Source organism: Diadema antillarum, unplaced genomic scaffold (assembly GCF_040938485.1).
Source record: "Diadema antillarum isolate AM-2024a unplaced genomic scaffold, OU_Dant_1.0 seq00000129_RagTag, whole genome shotgun sequence".
In the NCBI taxonomy this organism is placed as follows: Eukaryota; Metazoa; Echinodermata; class Echinoidea; order Diadematoida; family Diadematidae; genus Diadema; species Diadema antillarum.
The window spans coordinates 63,719-82,413 of NW_027271207.1; the positions used below are offsets into that span (position 1 = coordinate 63,719).

At 39.1% G+C, this 18,695-nt stretch overlaps 1 protein-coding gene across 1 annotated transcript in view; it reads left to right on the forward strand.

The window, feature by feature from the left end:
- LOC139727366 (reversion-inducing cysteine-rich protein with Kazal motifs-like) overlaps nucleotides 1-18,695 on the forward strand; it is a 126,042-nt gene that overhangs the window by 44,822 nt on the left and 62,525 nt on the right. The window contains exon 4 of the mRNA XM_071638327.1: nucleotides 3,929-3,965. Within this exon, the coding sequence (XP_071494428.1) occupies nucleotides 3,929-3,965 (37 nt within the window). The remainder of the gene's footprint in view (nucleotides 1-3,928; nucleotides 3,966-18,695) is intronic.

Consider the following 18,695-nt stretch of genomic DNA (forward strand, 5'->3'; position numbering starts at 1 on the left):
TAATTTCTCTCCCCCTACCCCCCTTTGCTAGCCTTTTGCCAGGCCTCATAGCTTAGGTTTGTATTCCAGTCCTTACTTTTTCGAAACTACGTATAGCTTATTATGTTGGAGAACGATGAGGCAAGGGTTTAATGCACAACCAAGTGGCATCAATCACAGGGCATTGTCAAACTTGGATCTCCCTCACTTTACTAAACCACACATTGATTGATGATTCACAAGGAATATCCCCAAATGCATCATTCATGCTTCAATAGTATGGTAATAATGACCAACTGTGCATTACTTGACAAGTCTGAACGAAAGGATTGTCTCTCATTTGTCCAGTATTTTGCGAAGTACTTAACATAAAAGGGGTTTTTCGAATTGTGAACTGAGATAATGATAACTGATACAGTTGTCTCCACTTAATCAGATAGTGTCTGGCAAAGGCGTTTGTTAGCCATTAAGCATAGTACCTGATTAACCAGAAAGCATGTTAATTCATTCACAATGCAGATATCATGTACTATTCACACACTGACACTTTTATAGATGCACATGAAACACACACTAACTGTTATCATTCCTCAGAAACAGACTATTTCTTCCAGAAATGACTCCCTCTTCCACACTGTCTTTTAATTGGACTTCTGCGCTACCTTTGGAGTTGGAACCATAACGCTCCCTTGCAGATCATTTTGGCTGATGCTAGACTGGATTGTGGTCATTTGCAGTTTGAAAATCATGGGCTACTAAATTGACATACAATCTCAATACATGATTCATGTCTTCAGTATGAATTTTACATGGGAAATTACGCATGTTAATCTTAAAGTGACAAACAGGTGGGAGTAAATATCAGGTAAAAAATACTCAGATTATCCCAACTCCTCCAACTCCTATACACATGGTATCGTAGATGCAGGTTGTGGTATACTGGTTGGAACTCCTCAAAGATGGATGAGGGCTTTCATGAAAAGAGATTCAACTGTCATGATGACATGGAGAAACATGATGAAGGTGCTGGGTCAATGGGCTGAATCTCTTCTCCCTCCCCTTGAAGCTTCTGGGATGATGTTCGCTCATCCTGGCTGTAGTGTTTGGGGTCATATTTCTCATTCACCATGAGGCGAGGCGGGAGGAAAGCTTTGACACCAGTGAGGTGGGTGGATGGTGGATGGGCGTGTCAGGAAGATGGATGCCAGAGAGAGCAATCGGGAGCAATTGTCGGCAACTCGGAGCTCATAGTTTGTCTGATTTAACACCCTGTCTGAGTGATCATCCCCAATCCAATTAATCTGATCACCGTAGCAACCCGTCTGAGCTTGGGGAAATTAGCGGTACCCGGCGGTATGAGGCGGGAATCGCTTACGGGCCAATTTATCTTCTTCTCATATCATGTCTTTCTTATGCCAAGAGTAGCTTTAATTTTTTTTTCCTAGCTTCTCCCTTCACCCCATGCTTTATAGGATGCAAAGTGTCCTCTCAGGCGTGAGCTGGTATTTTTGTACACCAGGGAGCGTATCAAAGTCTACCTTCCCACACCCCATGTCTCTGCTCGCTGTCGTGGGCTGGTGCGTTATAATTGGCTTAACACACTTGTTTAAATTGCCCCAACACTTCCCTTACCCCAGCCTACCATCTAGTGAGACCGCATCGTCTTCTGGGAGTCTGGGATGGAGGGTATAACCCCCCCCCCCCCCCCCCCCCCCCCCCCCCCACTTCTTTGCCTCGGCTGCCACCGAACACACCTTTGTCTTGCGATATCCAGCACGGCAGCGCTCGGCCACAAACACCCACCAGCCGGCGGCCATATCCTCTCCTCCAGTCGGAGACCTCCTTCCCTGGTGTGCAAAGTATTGATTTTGAATCTATCCATCAATAGTCGGCACGGATTGTGCGGAAGATTTCGACAATCACCACCTTCCTACCACTTCCCCTCTCTTCCCCCTCACCTTTCCCCTCCCTCTCCCCCTCCCCCTCACCAAATATTGGAAGATGGAAGCTGCTCCACAAAGATAATGAATAGAAAGGAAGTTTTCAGGATGGGAATGTGATGATAATTGATCGCGGCATGTTTTCACACTCTCAGATTTTAGCCGCTGATTGGGTTATTGTCACATAATCTTCCCCGATCGCGGACTGTCCACGCCTGCACTCAAATCGAAGACCGCCCTCCCGGCCGGAAAAGTACATTCACTACCCCTCATGAGTGTGCATGAACCCACGTTTTGCTGCTGGCTTAGAATGTTAATGGGGCATACCATCTAAATCCGTGCCCAATGCATGTTCAATTCAGATTTGGGATTTCAGAACCAGAAGAATGACATGTAATGAATCAATGTCATTCCCTTGGATGTTTTATGTCTCCTCCCATCAGTCATGTAGCTCATGAGGATATGTTTATATTTTCCTTATTTTTAGGGGTGCTTGGCTTCAAACAAATGATTTCTATTCATAATACAGCCTGTATGATTTTTTTTTTCCTGCTACATATTGCCTGTAGACAGAAAGACAGTAGTTTTTTTGAAGTTAGCTATAGCTCCTGTTTGTGAATAAAGCATAAAACCCATCTCCCACAAAGGAATCTGGTTTGTGATATTGCACTCTAAAGCATGCCAGACTCCCCTGCGTACAGTAGTATGTTTCAGAGTTGGGCCATGAAAGATCCTATTATATTTTGTTTTCCAATTCTATTCATTTGTGAAAGTACAAAGTTCTGTTGTAAATTCAAGAAAAATTGAATGGCAACATTGAAAATATATCTGTCAGAAATGTCATCATACTGTGTGATTTGAAAAAGCAACTTGCAGCAAACAATTGTAATGATCCTCTGTTTTAGGTATGAATCACCATTATGTCCGATATTGATGTGTATAATTTACACATTAACTGTTTAGAAAAGCATATTGTATGGCTTCCTTCAAACCTTGTGCTAGGATTGTCAATTTTGGCAAAATTTGCCTAGATGGTTGGAGAGTGTTGTAAGTTTCTCGGTCATGTCACTTTCGGAATAAAAGTTGTTACAAATTTGTGTCAGTTCCATTCAATTCAAGTTATCTGAAGCTGTCATTCATTGTTTAATACAAAGTAACAATTGTGAACAGTGCAGAATGACAATTTATTGTGGTACAGTTGAACCTCTCGTATCCGGACAAGTCGGGACCGGGGCTCATCCGGATAAGGGATTTGGCCGGATACGGGAGACTCGATGCTATATACATGTACATAATTATACATACACATGTACTGATGTAGCCCATTGTAGTACCACATGTAGTAATGTGTATACTGCAACCTTTTCATTGTTACACTCAGTAACAGACCCCCAAATAGAGGTTCGTGTTTGCAAGAATGAAATCATTTTCTTTTATGAATTCTTGGGATGATTTACCTAAATAATTATTAAGAAATGTATCGAGTACAATGTATATGTAATTCATGTGTGTTTGTGTAGGAGTTCTCAAGGAGTTGGGAAATCCCCTTTCCTCCCGTGATTATTTAAAAAAAATCACGGCGAGATTGCGTCCGTATAATAGAGAGATCCGGATAAAGGGAGGCCGGATAAGAGAGGTTCAACTGTAATTAGATTGTAATGCATGCATGTTAATATGACAATTTAAGTGAATGATTGTCATGGACCCCCCCACCCGAAAAGCACAGTTTACAATTAATGATATGCAAATTATAATAAATTGTAATCATGCACAGATTAAAAAGGACTCACATCACAAACACTAAGGATGAAATTCAAACAAAGGTTCTTTTCTTGTGGTAATAACAGAAATTCTTACTAATTGGAAGCTGGATACCCTAATAGTGACATTCTAATACGTGAGTGAGTAATCACTGTGAAAGTCTGACATTGATGTAGAAAATGACTGAAACGCTTCAGCTCAACCATGATTTCGCTGCTGAAATGTTTTCTCATTTTGTTTTTGTGCAGAATTCTTTCTGGCGCTGCGTGAATGCTTCTGCCCCAGGTGAGTTCAGACACATAACCTCTTTTGTTTTTTTTTGTTTTGTTTTGTTTTGTTCTTACAGAGATATTTCTGTTATCATCATATTTCATAAAGTTATTTTGTACGTGTCATGGTATCCGTCCCTGTGCTGCTATCTTTTGCACTCTCTGTGTACTTTTTAAAAATTGCACCAAGTCAGGTTTGTTGAGTAGCTAATGGGTATGTCAAAAGCTAACCCAATTTCAATTCCGTCCTTCAATGGAGTGATCATGATTTTGAGTTGAAGTTGAATGCACAAGTTGATGAAGTTTTGATTTTTATGCATTCGACCATTTAGCCTGTTGATTGGACACGTCATCCATCTGTGCATTCCACAATCAATGGAGCCATTTTGCCACTTGACTTTTTCTGCAAAAATTACTTGTTCAGCACTCTGCTGACTGAAAGATGGATGGAAAATAAATAAAACTTGTCTCCCCATGTTTGTCCCATATTGTTTACTTTGGCTGTGGATTTGAAAGAACTTATTGGTTTTTTATTTTGTATCACAAATCCTTAGAAACCTGGTAACATGGGAATATCATTGAGTGTTAACTAGTCGTCATACAACTTAACTTGTTCATTTCTCAATCCTGTTTTTGCCTGATCAAAAAACAGTCAGTGTCATTACAAAGAAAATTGTAGACATTGGTCTCAGTCAGTTACGCTCTTGACCAGTGCTCTTCTCGACCGAAAAAACCCCCCAAAACAACCATTGGAATAGCAGAGAAAGTTGAATGTATCAAGAAAGTTTCTTCACCTGCGGTGGAGGCCTTTATCCTGAGGAAGACAAAAATATTTAGTTCACCATCCCACCGGCCTAATGCCTGGATTTGAATCTCTATCATTCCCTTGTCAAACCTCACATCACTTCTCAATACCCGCATCCTCATCTTTTATCACAAGAAATGACAATCTCAAAATTTTCACCTCGGACAGGGGGGAAAAAAAAAACAGAAAGAAAACCCTCCCCATCTTGGAAACTGGTCCAAGTTTATTTTCGCGGGCATCCAGCATCGTGCGCCCACCCTCAAGTTCAGACGGTGCCTAAATGTTTACTTGATTCGTAAATCCATGTGCTTGTTTTTCCTCTGTATGTTTGTTATTCAAACAGTACCTAAATCTATGCTTTATCTTACTGGCAGAGGAGAGACAGATAGAGAGAGAGAGAGGGAGGGAGGGAGGTATAAGAGAAATTTGGAAGCTGGTGAGAGAAGGCCAGAAAAAGACATCACATGGAAGAAGAGAGAGAGATATATGGAGAGTGAGGGGGGAATTCGTCGTGAAAGTTTTGCGAAAAGATGATTGTGGGAAACCTGGGGCCCCGTGATAACAAAGATAAGTTTGTAGGAGAATTCTCGGCGCATTCGGAAAGATTTGCAGCATTACGGGAGCTTTGTTGGTGTTGGAGATCAAAGAATCCATAAAACCATTTTGTGTTTCGTAAAAACAGCTGGCTTTCCCAGGATATTGACATTTATCGATGGTGTGAGTGACAGTATCAAAAAAGTACACCGATGAAAGGTCACTGCCAAGACTCCCATCATACCATAGTATGTGATACCTCTATCCAAAATTTCTATCCAAGGGTTTTAAATCTTTTGTAGTCTTTTCAAAATTTATACTCATAATGTTCAATTGATATTATTGAGAACTCATATCCAGAGGTTTTACTTTAAAAAAAATAAATCTATATGTATAATATTCAGAATGTTTAATTGATATTATGGAGAACTGAGCATAAATTTGCTATATAACTGTATGATTGTACTTTTTTTTTTCTCTATGTTTCGGTCATTGTTGTAACCGTGCTCCCCATCTTAATCTTTAACTCGATTTTAACTTGGACCTACGCTCAACAAGCTCGCTTTTAAGTAGGTTCCTTCATATTTCTTTAGCATTCATTCACAGATTCAAAACTTCATAGATCGACCACTATATGTTTTATATATTTGCAATATTTTATGTATGTCTCCAGCTTGATATCATGTACTTCATTTAATTTTGTTATATTTGATGTATTTTTTCATCGAGAATTATGAAAATAAATCGAAATTGAAATTGAAAAAATAAATTGGTTTTAGACAATACTCCTTTGCCAAAGCAAAACTTATCAATCATTTCCATCTGTCCTGCATTCCAATTTTATCTGTTTTAGTTTCCTTTCTCTTTGTCTTGTCTGTCTCTCCAACTTTTTTTGTTTTTTTTTGCATAAATGAAAAATGAGCGAATAAAATGGGATTCTATATGGATTTGAACCTGAAACATCCAGATTGCTATACTGGTGCCCGTACGTACTAAACTATGAAAGGGCCTGTAGCCTGGATATGTGTCCCAGAAACCAGTTTCCATCCTCAATGTTTGTGTGGTCAAAATCATCACAACCCTGTCATAAACCCCCAAAGGATAGAAATCAACGGGGGGATAAACGAGAAGGATTACCAAAGTGATGCCACTTTTTGAATATCATGTACATTTTGATGCATTTCCTGACTACATTTCAGACAGATAAAAGATGAAGATCAGTACACACATCAATGCACTATCAGCTCTGGCAAGAAAACATTTCAATATTGTCCAGTGTTATCTTCAGTGTCATCTTCATCACCTGATCGGAGTTTGTCACTCCTCTTCTTCCTCCAAGTCTCTTGACTGATATACAACTAGAAACATTTGTGGCATGATTAAAGGGATGGTACAGTGTTGGTGGAGATGAAAATTGGGCTTTAACTTTTTGTTGAGATACCAAGAAAACACTTATGAAATAGTACAGAGCATACCATTTTAAGAAGAATTCAAAGTTTATTTGATGAAAATCTGGTTTGGAATAGCTGAAACATCCAAAAACAAAGTAAAACAAAACGATCATAATAAAATGTGGGTCCCACACTTTATTAGGATCGCTCTGTGTTGGATATCTCAGCCATTTCAAAATCAATTTTCATCAGATAAACGTTGAAATCCTCATGGATTTACATGCTCTTTCATATTTCATAAGAGGTTTCTCACTATCTCACCAAAAAATGATAAAAACCTGAAGTTAAGTCTCAACCAAAACTATACGATCCCTCTAAGCAAATTTGAGCCGACTGCCTTTTTCGCAGCCTGAAACATTTGCGAATTTGCCTCTGACATTCAGTGCATTGTGTAGAGACAAAGAAAGAAACTTTTGTATGCTTATTTTTGCGAATTTTGGCCCCTTGCAAAATTCATGAAAGTTTCATGCACATGAAAATTTATTGTTTTACAGGAGGCATGGTGGTGCCAATACATGTATCTCCTATTGACTATTGTATTGTTGTTCAGTAGTGTCTTATTACGTCTGGTTTTGATGTTGGCATCATGAATGTCATATTATACAAATGACGCACAGGTCTGAGTGCGTCAGTCGGAATTGTGTGCATAAGGTAACTATGGAATGCTTAACCCACGAGGCGAAGCCGAGTGGGTTTAGGCTAAATTCCATAGTTACCGCATGCACGCTATATTCCGACTGACGCACGAAAAGACATGTGCGTCATCTGATTTATAGAATGGGTAATTATCTTGCCAAAAACCCATTTTTCTATCGTGTTACCCAAGAACAAAATGACTGGATGCATTTCCTTTTGGCTTGGCATAGACGAGAGCTCGAAAACCATGCATCAGTTTTTACTGGACGCACGGCCAGCCATGCATCAGTAAATACTGATGCATGGTTGTTTTAGCCAATAGGTGTCTCGTACTGAGTGCGCGAACGCTTGTTTAGTGCGCGAACCTTTGTTACAAGTACGCGTATTCTTGCTACAAGTGCGCGATAACATGTTTACCACTGTGACTCAGCATGCGGCCAGTAAAAATCAACACATAGCTCTCAACCACTGATATTGCAGGATTCTCGCTACCCATTTTATAAATATTTTTGTTCTTTTAATTTTCATAGGTCTGCAAAGATATGATAGTCAACATCACAATCTCTATTAATGTTTTGAAGACTAAAGGAAAGAGAGAGGGGGAGAGATATAATGAGAAGGCCAAGAGCAACTTGGTAGTGAAACACTTGACATTAAAAGATTTGACAGACTCCGTTGGATTTACCCAAGCTCCTTTACCTGGATTCAAGAGTTACACAAACATTTATTCTAGGGACAGATTTTTCCAAGGTACTGCTGAAATGGAAAAAAAGAATGAGAAAAAAGGGAAAACATACGGGAGAGATGGAAGGGAGAATGGTAGGGAAATTGAGCTAACATTTACTTTGACAGCACTCTTTGAATGACTGATAAAAAGTGACTGCAGAGAAGTGAGGATAGATAGAGAAAAGAAGGAAGAATCTTGATTGGACGACCCAAGTGTGTTTTATTGTGCGAGGGTTTTATTTGTTTTTGCCACCTTGACGCTTTTGTAATCTGCCCTGCTCTGTTATCCTGTTTCACTTTTCTTCATGCTTTTTGAGTTTTTTTTTTCCTCTAGAGAAACCCTCTTGTGTCTCCTGTTTTCAACCTTTCTTCTTTTGTCCAGATCCGTCCTTTGTCCCTGTATTGTCATCTTTAGTCTACTGTCTGATGTACTTTGTGTTTCTATATTTATCTTTCCCATTCTAGTTCTTTTTCTTATCAACTTTCACATTTTTTTCGTGTGTTTTCCTTTCAACCACATCCTTTTCTCTAGGCCTTGTAGAAAGGCACGACCAAGCATTCATCCTATCATTTTCATCTTTCAATGAGTTTTTTGTTTGGATGGGTGAATAAACATATTATATGTCTGTTGTGAGAGACCCTGTCTGCCTTTCTCAGTTTATTCTTTCATTTCTATGCTTCTAAAAAGATGTTTTTCCCACTGCATTTCCTTTTGCATTTGACAGTTTATGCCCAATTTGTCTTATTACATCGTATATCTACTCATGAATTTCTGCCCAATGATGTATCATGGAACTCTTCCAGAGAACCCTCATTTAGATTTGATCTTTTTTTTAAGGGGGGGGGGGGGGAAGGGGAGGGGAGCAGGCAATTCTGTAGTTAGATATGGGACATTGGTATGAAGTACTGTAAAAGCAGAAAATTTGCAGCATGCAACTTTTGCGAATCGGAGCCGACAGCCTTTTTCACAACATGAAAGTTTCACAAATTGCCACTGGCATTCAGTGCAGTGTGTGAGACAAAACACTTACACTGCATGTATGCATGTACTTTTGTGGATCTTAGCTCCTTGCAAAATTCTCGAAAGTTTCATGCACGCAAAAATTTTGGTTTTACAGTATATAGATTCATTTGTTGTCATAGGATGAATTGAATGCCTCTTCCAACAAATACGGCTTTATAGGATATCGTTCCTCCCCAGTCTCCTTTTAAAGATTGGTAGTTACTCGAAATCTTTCTGAATCACAACAGGTGAATGAAAAGTATTTTAGTGATGGTATCTTTCATGGTCTGTACTATCTACAAATACCTTTCTCTTTTTTTTTTTGGACAGTGTAGCAAAAGTGATATACTGTATACGCCAGCGATAAGGCCGCACTATTTGTAACAAAAATAAAGCAGTCAAGTCGGGGGTTACGCCTATATGCCAGCACAAGTAGATTGTCTTCCCAACTCGGAGAATCATGTGCCTATACCGACACACATAATCATGTATGGGACTATGCAATGTGTCAATGAATGAAGTGATATCAACCACTGAATTAATCAATCTTACAAACAATGCTCTGTTCTGCAGTCAAGTGACAACATGTTTTTGGTGTGTGTGTGTGTTTGGTTTTTTTTACCTTCATAGCAAATATGACTCAATTAGCATGAACCTTGATTTGAGAGTTTTCCCTAAAGTGTGAAAGCCTTCCTCAAAACTAGCTCATGTCTGCAGGGCTGAGAATTGCTCACAAGAGATATAAGGAATTAGGGTGTAGTACCAAGGAGGTACTAGGCGAGACTGGCTGGTGAGATGTACATAGAGGTCCAAAGAGTGAATATCGTTGCGTGGTCAAGGAGCTTGAACTCAAGTGAGTGCTTTTTTGAAAGGATGGGGGGGGGGGGGGGGGTGCTTTACCACTTGAGATTTTATTTCTACAAATTTACTCAAGTCCAGTTTGACCCAATTCATAGAGGAAATCTCTTTCCGTCTCCCTGTTCTCTCTCTCTCTCTTCCACTTTTTCCCTCCTTCTTTTTCTCACTCCTATACACATTAATAAACATACACACATCCATACACATGTACAGACTGACACACCTGAGTTATATATGCATTACAGGCTGATACCTGTCCTGATGTATCTCTTTATCTTCATCATCCTATGTTTAATAGTTATCTGATATTCAAAAAACAACAACCAGTTCTTAAGTTCCTGTCTTCCGTTACAACCCCATCCATCTTCCCTCCCCTCCTCCCCATAATATCTTACTAGTGTTCAAGCTATTTCCCTTGACAGTCTTTGTCAAACAGAATCAGATATATTTGAAATTTTGAAATGCTTTCTTTCATAAGAACAAAGGACAAGGAGAAATCAGGCAAGTATTCTAACACATCACTTGCCCGACAGTTTTAGCTAACTGGGAGAAGTTGGCGCAAGGTTTTGTTAAAATCTGAAGCGATGAGAAATTATAGTTTTGATGATGATGACGATGATAACAATGACGACGATGATTATGGTGATAGTGGTGATTACGATCGTTATATTGATTATGGAAATTAAAAGGAAAGACTTTTTATTTTGTCACATCACATCCATGACAAGAATTGATGATGTAACATGTTTATAAAATCATTGCTTCTTCTCATTGGTTAATATCACAGATAACTTTATGATCTTGATCATGTGAGTGGAGATATGAAGAAAATCCTTTTTGAATACTGTAAAACACAATATATTCGCAGCATGAAATTTCGCGAATGGGAGCAAACGGCCTTATTCACAGCCTGAAATTTTCGCGAGTTGCATTAACATTCAATGCATATAGTGTAGACAAGATATTTAGTGTGCATTTTAATTTTGTGAAACTCGGATCTCGCGAAATTCGCGAAATTAAAATGCACACGAACATTCCTCGTTTTACAGTATCTGTTATCGCGAGTGCAAGCATAAAGAGTGTATGGAAAATGTATGATTTGTTTGTAGGGTTATGGGTGCATGTTTGTGTGTTTTTACGTGTGTATGTGTGTGTGTATGTATGCAGGCAATCATGCATGGATGCCATATATCGTGGTGGCTTCATCAAAACTTTGAGTCTAGAAGGACTGCCTTTTATTTTCCAGTCCAAACCATATCTGCATACATGGACTGCAAAAGTGGTTATCTTTGTGTGAGCAATTTTTCACATTTGGCTGGGTGAGATGAATTTTGCGAGTTTTTAATTCTGTGGAATGAAGACATTTATTAGTGGAACATAGGACATGCAAAAATATGTGCATGTTTTTATTTTTGCACTGGTTTCTTGTTGTGCTAAATGCATGAAAATTTCCACACATCGAAAATTTCCATTTTTACAGTACATGATAAAAGCATGATCTGTGGAAACTCTTGTCAAGTTTACAGCACTGAGTATGTGGACATTAGGGGTTGAACATTTCTGTATTGGAATCATCACTTTTCTCTATAAAAGACTTTAATATATAAAAATGGACCTTGAAAAAATAGGTCTGCAGGTCTAGACTACACAAAGAAGGCAGTGAACTTTAAAAAATCTTTTTTTGTCCTTTTTTTTTGTATTTTCGATGCATACAGACGAAAATGGACAGGTTTTGTTCTAAAGAAAAGGGGGGGGGGGGCATCATGCTCTGTTGTGTCAGTGTTGTTTGAACACTGTAATATCACGTTCCTGCCAGAAACTGAATACCGGTGGAGCAGCACACACTGGTATTGTTCATTGACAGACAAATTCATCATCTTGCTTTGTAAATTTGCAGTGAAAACCGGGATTTCTTTTCTATTTTTCCCGTCCCTGTCTCCCTTTATTCTTCCCTGACATTTGATTGAAGGACTTTTCTTCTTGACGAAAGGGGGTGGGAGGGGGGGGGGGGGGGCTGAAAAGACATTTGTCCTTCCAGCACAAAAACAAACACACAATTTCTATGATCATATTTATGTATGAATGTGTGTAGTAGCCACACGTCTTGGAGATACGGTTCCTAGGTCCACATTCTCAGGACGAATTTACGTTTAGCTTTCTAATAATCTTGAGATTTTACTAGGGGACGGAGAGGGGAGAAGAGTGTAGGGAAAAGTAAAATCCGAGATTATGAGGAAGCTAAACTTGAATTTGACCTGAGAATGTGGACCTAAGAACTGTTAAAGGTCCTGTTTACCTTTGGGAACAGTGATTTAAAATTTAGAATTAAAGATATGACATGTATAATGCATATGTGTAGGTCTGTTGTACCACAAAACATCCTGTCATGTAAAATTTTTGCGATAAAGTCTAAAATGTATGGAGATATCTTTATTTCTGTCATTAAACCGTAACTGTAGATGGTTTAGTCTGGAAGCATTTTTGTTATTACTATTGTTCACATTTTATATATCTAACAATACCTTTTACAGTGGTTGTTTCTTTCCTTAACTCACATTTTAGAACTATTTTAAAGCACCACTGTTCGGTTTTTCTTTCATCTGCAAATGGTAAATTATGCCTTTAAAACTTGGTTATGTGGGTTCTTGAAGTGCAAAGCTGTTTCTGCACATAAACTTTAATTCGTATGCACTGTGGACAATGAAAGCTACAATGAGAATTAAAGAACTTCTTACTCAGAGTAAAATTGGTTCAACAGTCGAGAGCTTCACAAAACATGAGTAAAAATTGTCAATTCATAAGGAGGCCAGCATTGACCACTGAAATGAAAATTGTAACTAGCTAGTGCTAGATCCGTACCCCTCAATTTTTCTGCTTACAAACTGAAATGTGTGGCAAGAGTGATTTTTTTTTTTCTGGTATTTATATGAAGATGCATTCTTTGGCATACCATGTGTAAGGATGCAGTGATCACACTGACATTGTGTAGTAAAGTGATGAAGGTCATTGGATAATGTTTCATACATTACAACTTTAACTTCCATTCTTACACAACTAAAGTGAGAGTTTTGTGGGGTCAGGGTCACAGATGACTATTTAACATCGAAGGGGTCATAATTATCTTAAGTTTGATTTTGAAGTGAAATTCTTGCCAGAATGAAACAGAAAAATATTCATCAGCTCATTTGTAGCACCTGAAATTACTGAGGTTTATTTCAATGTGAATATTTCTCATCTTTTTGTCACAGCTGAATTTTCTCATATGCATATTGTCAGTTTTCATCGCAAAATATCTTTCTTTGACACAAATGAGAAAGTATGACCATAGGTTGTTTGTTCAAGTGATATTGTATTGATATTTGTGGATGAAACTATATCTTTTTCCATGGCGATCCACCAGTCAAACACTGAAGAAGAGGAATGCTTGTCTGAACGTAAGAATGAAATGTCTGTGGGGAGAGGTCAATGGACCTTGTAGTCAACCATTTGGCTCACCCGGTCCCATCCCTACTAATTTGTCGTGGCAGACATTAGCCGGATGGAGCACAATCGGAGGGCCATATAAATCTAATTGCGTCTTTTTGCTGCACTTGAGACCTCAATGATAGCTGCAGATTGGAGCCATATATCACCGGGTATCATCGTCAACATCTTTCCTCGGTCTCCCCTCCTCCGATCTGTTTGATGGTAGAATTTTGCCATGGCTGTTCCATTGCTCTTTTCTCTCTGGCATGCTTTCTCCCTCTCTTTGCAAGCAGATAGACTTGTTTAAGTGGCATTCCCAACAAAAGAAAGGGAGAGAAAAAAAAATTGAATGGGTTGTCAGAGGATATGAAAAATTGGCGACTGGTAGGCTGAGTTGATTGATCTCTCAGGTCTGCGGAGATGAAGAGAAACGGGATGGATGCGAAAAGTTGATTAATAATTTTCATTTCTCTCCTCCCCCCCCCCACCTTTCGAGCTCTGTCATTGAACCCCTGTCTGACTCTCATTAATCTTCCACAAATTTTAGCTCTATAAAAACCAGTTTGGAAGAAGACAGGTTGAGAACGATTCCCCTAAAGTAAGACCTTGATTTTTTTTTTTAAAAACTGCCAATAATCATATTTGGGAGGGGGTGGGGGGGGGGCTGAGGGTATTTGCCTTTCTCTCCATAAAGAGTAAGAATATGGAGGGGGAAAGAAATTGAAGAGTGCAAATGTAGAGCAATGCGAAGTTGGAGCAGTCAGGCACTAAGCCCATTTTATGCTCCGTGGTGTCTGATTGTGGCCTGCCATTCAAAGTGTAATGAAGTTTACCAACTCTATTTGTCATGATCAGATGACAAAGGTACTGGCCATTTTTTTTTCTGCTTTTGTAAAAAAGAGAGAGAAGAAAAAAATAGGAGGGGGAGGGATTATAAATAGTTATGAAGGATTGTGGGCTGCTTGGTAGTGAATCGGCGTGCAAAATTGGTCCTTCTCGCACCAGTTGCCACGGATACTGCGGCAGAGACACTTGTGACATATGTCGACCGGCATCCGCCGGCAGGGCGGGCATTCAGCCGCGGCTATTGGCCCCTGCGTACTGGGTGTTGTTGAGCGGGGTTACGAGCATAATAAATCACTCAATGATACGCTCCTATGAGCATGTAACAAAAAGTGGGGAAAAAAGTAATATTGCAGAGGCGACATGTGAATTTATCTTCTATCATTGCTGTTTGATTGGGACATATTCATCAGTAGGTACCTGAAGAGAAATAGGAGAGATTGGGGGATGTTATGATGATTGGGAGGTAAAAAGATTGGCATTTTTGGCATAAATTGGTGAGTCTAGAGTTCTAAAATCCACCTAATTTAACTACTATACCTGCAAATCGCTATAGTGAGATACAAAATGCTGCCTGTTGTGCCGGTAGAGTCGGCAGTAATGAAATCATATCCTGACAGATTTTAGCACTTTGTGTCAGAAAAGCTCATCCATTGATCAAAAAAATACCAGTCTAACAAGTCACATGTTGATTGTGTTTCCTGAAATTCTTGTCCGTAGATATAAATTGCCACCAGCTTAGGTGAATAATTGCATTGGAAATTCCCCCTATCAGCTGTAATCTAACATGGACTAGATTTAGAAAGCTGCATGTAAACTAAAAAGTATTTGTGTTTGCCAAAGGATAATCGGAAATATTTGTGTGGCATGTATTCATTATTGAGCGCAGTTCAAGAGGAACATCCAGGTTCTTTTTGGTCCTTGAAAATTCGGGGAGAATGTCAAAAGATTGCTTATTCCATTCCAACTTCATTTCTTCATCCTGTATTTTTACTGTCAAGAGGCTCAGATTTTCAATCACTTACTCATAGCTACTATACAGGTAATAATGCATAAAGTGAATCAACAGCTATTTTATGGCAGTAGAACATATCCATATGATTTTTGTGCACTAGAAATGTTTATGAGGGTGTTTATCAACTCCCTTCTGGCGCAGAATTAAGGTTTGCACTGAAACTCACTGAATATAATTCAGATTCACTCATAACTCTCAAATTATACATGATAACATGTCAACTAAGATGTTCCTTTCCTCAGTGTACAAAAGAAAAAATATATATATAAAAATACCAACTCCCCCACCACATCATTCTTAACATGGATTTTAAGGGCAACAATATTATCCTAAGCTAGGAGATACTGATTTGAGGTATTGTCTCCTGACACTATAGACTTACTGCTATGAAACCAATTGGAGTTTCATGGTCAAATATTTGATCGGATATGTTGGGATTGTAGGCCCTACTCAGGGTGTGTTCACACCGCAAAACAGAAAGCATATGTTTCAACTGATTTGCATTCTGTGAGGCATTGCCGTGGAAGATGTAGAATAAACTTCAGCCAGTTACAAAGTCAACATCTGGGTTTGAAAGCTCCATGCAAACCTGTCTCATATTCTGTCTATTGAAGTGGGTATACCCAGAAATAGAGACTGCAGTGGCTTGTGAAACATTAAGACACAAATAAATGTTTATTCACTATCATTTTCCATCTCCCCTTCTCTCTTCTGCGTTCATTCCCTTTCACTAGAATTAGGTTAGAGTTCTTTCAGAGGTACATTGCACAATAAATAATGATTACCCCTGCCAAGGGAGGAGGTTATGTTTTCGTTACCGTTGGTTTGTTCGTTCGTTCGTTCGTTTGTCCGTGTGCAAAATAACTCAAAAAGTAGATAGCGGATTTGGATGAAACTTGCAGGAAAGGTTTAGAATGACACAAGTAACAAACGATCAACTTTTGGTAGTGATCCGAGAATTTTTTTTTGAATTTATGAAGGATTTTTTTTGATATTTTGGCAGGTAGGGTCAATGAACTTGGGAGTTCAGGCTGCGCGTATTTGAGGTTTGCATGCGTGCACTAAAGTGTGTGCACTAGTTTCTGCGTGCTCTAGTTTCTGCTAGGGCGAAGCGCGCCGTGCAGCTGAGGGTTTATGACGTAACAAAGGCTTCTATATTGGGAAATCGGGAGACTTTCAGCACACTATTATAAACACTTTCAGCATGAAGTATAAGTAGGCCCTACGTATGGGTGGAAATCACTGATATCTCTATGGAAGAACAAGATCAGTGGTGGAAATGAGCTGCATGCTTGGCGGAGGTCTGCGCTCTCAGAGTACTTCTCTAGTTATTAAATGCCACATGTCTTACATACCATACATCCTCATCCATTTTGTTTTACATGTATCCACCTTTTCCTTCAATAAGATGAATTTCATGCAATGTTATAATTTCTGCAAATATGAAAAATTGGTTTGGCAGTATTACACATGTTTTGTTCTGTTTTAGCCGTAGAAGTAATGTGCCTTGGTAAAGTCTCCATAGTATTGCCCCATGAGAAAGGAAAGATAGCAATTCAACCTTTCAACTGCCATACAGGAGGAGTTGGAAAGTGTTGGAAAATGAAATGCTTTCATTGAATATGGTATCATGAATCTGAGTCCAGCTGCAGCGATGTGTGTTTCAGACACTCCTGTCCTCCCCCTGTTCATCCTCTGCCCCCTCTTTCCCTGGTCACTCCCCATAGTGGTCTTCTTCCCTGGGCAGCTTAGTGGCCAACAACTGACCACTCATTGTTTGCTAATGGCCGCTACTCAGCGAGGAGGCCAGTCCGGAGACAATGGGGAAAGGTTTCTGGGGGAAACTTCAAAGGGATCGCCGATGGCTCCGGACCCCGCGACAACAATGAGAATAGAAAGCACTGCTCTTAACTTCCTTGCCTTGCTTGAACCACTCACCTAATTCCTTTCAATTTCCCTCCAAGTTTTTAAGGGGGCTGATTGCAACCACTTATCACCTTCAAATTTGTCAAAATGTCAAAAAAAAAAGAAGAAGAAGAAGAAGAAAGAAAGATGTCCAGGGAAGTTTGAAGTTGTGAGTGACAGCTGGACCAGGTATTACAGCAGCGAAGGTTTTGCAGAAGGTGCTATTTTTCTTCTTTCTCTGTTAACATCTTTATGTTTTCAAGCCTTTCTGGTACAGTTGCAAAATTAAAAAAAGATAATGGTGAAGTTGAACCCAATTATCATGCTCATTGTTTAGATTGTTGGTACATCTCTACTATATGAGCCAGCTTCACTGTTCTGAAAAGTTGGATCATAAGACACTTTTTTTCACAAGTGTACTCTTAAAAATTGGTTGCGGTTCGTGCAAGATTCAAGATGGCAGCCGAGATGGCATTTTTCACTAAAGATGTTTGTGCAGACATTGCACTGTGTGATGATTTGCATAAATTTGAAGATATAAGGAATGTTATCTGTGGTTTAGTGAGCTGCTAGAAGATTGATTCCAGTGTCTAAATGGCTCTTAACTCTACATAGACTGTATTAAAAATCATGTACAGTTGAACCTCTCTTATCCGGCCTCCCTTTATCCGGATCTCTCTATTATACGGACGCAATCTCGCCGTTATTTTGTTTTTAAATAATTACGGGAGGAAAGGGGGATTCTCAACTCCTTGAGAACTCCTACACAAACACACATGAATTACATATACTTGATACATTTCTTAATAGTTATTTAGGTAAATAATCCTAAGAATTTATAAAAGAAAATGATTTCATTCTTGCAAACACGAACCTCTATTTTGGGGTCTGTTACTGAGTGTAACAATGAAAAGGTGCCGAAAAGGTTGAAGTATACACATTACTACATGTGGTACTACAATGGGCTACTATACATGTGTATGTATATTATGTACATGTATAAAGCATTGAGTCTCCCGTATCCGGCCAAATCCCTTATCCGGATGAGCCCCGGTCCCGCCTTGTCCGGATACGAGAGGTTCAACTGTATTTAGACACATGGCAAATGAGACATATTTGTCATCTGAAATCCCTTATAGTCCAGCAGAACAGATAATGCAGGATCAGCAGTAAGGAAGACTGTAAAAGGGAGAAAAAGGAACGGAGTATTAGTAAGAAAGACAGCTGATGAATGGACCCTAACTAAGCATTCAATTTCCAATCCTACTCTAGGATTAAGACTAGTGGGGTGGGGGAGGGAAAGGGGAGAAATTATGAAAATGTGGGAATGCAGAAAGATAGATTCGACCCAGAAATACATGGCAGTCACATTCAGATTAGTGGACGCTGGTTGTTCAATTTTGAGAAAGGAAAATAATTCATTGATTTCAGTCGTGTTAAACAAACAAACAAACAAACAAACAAACAAACAAATAAACAAACAAACAAAACCTCCCAGGTATGCC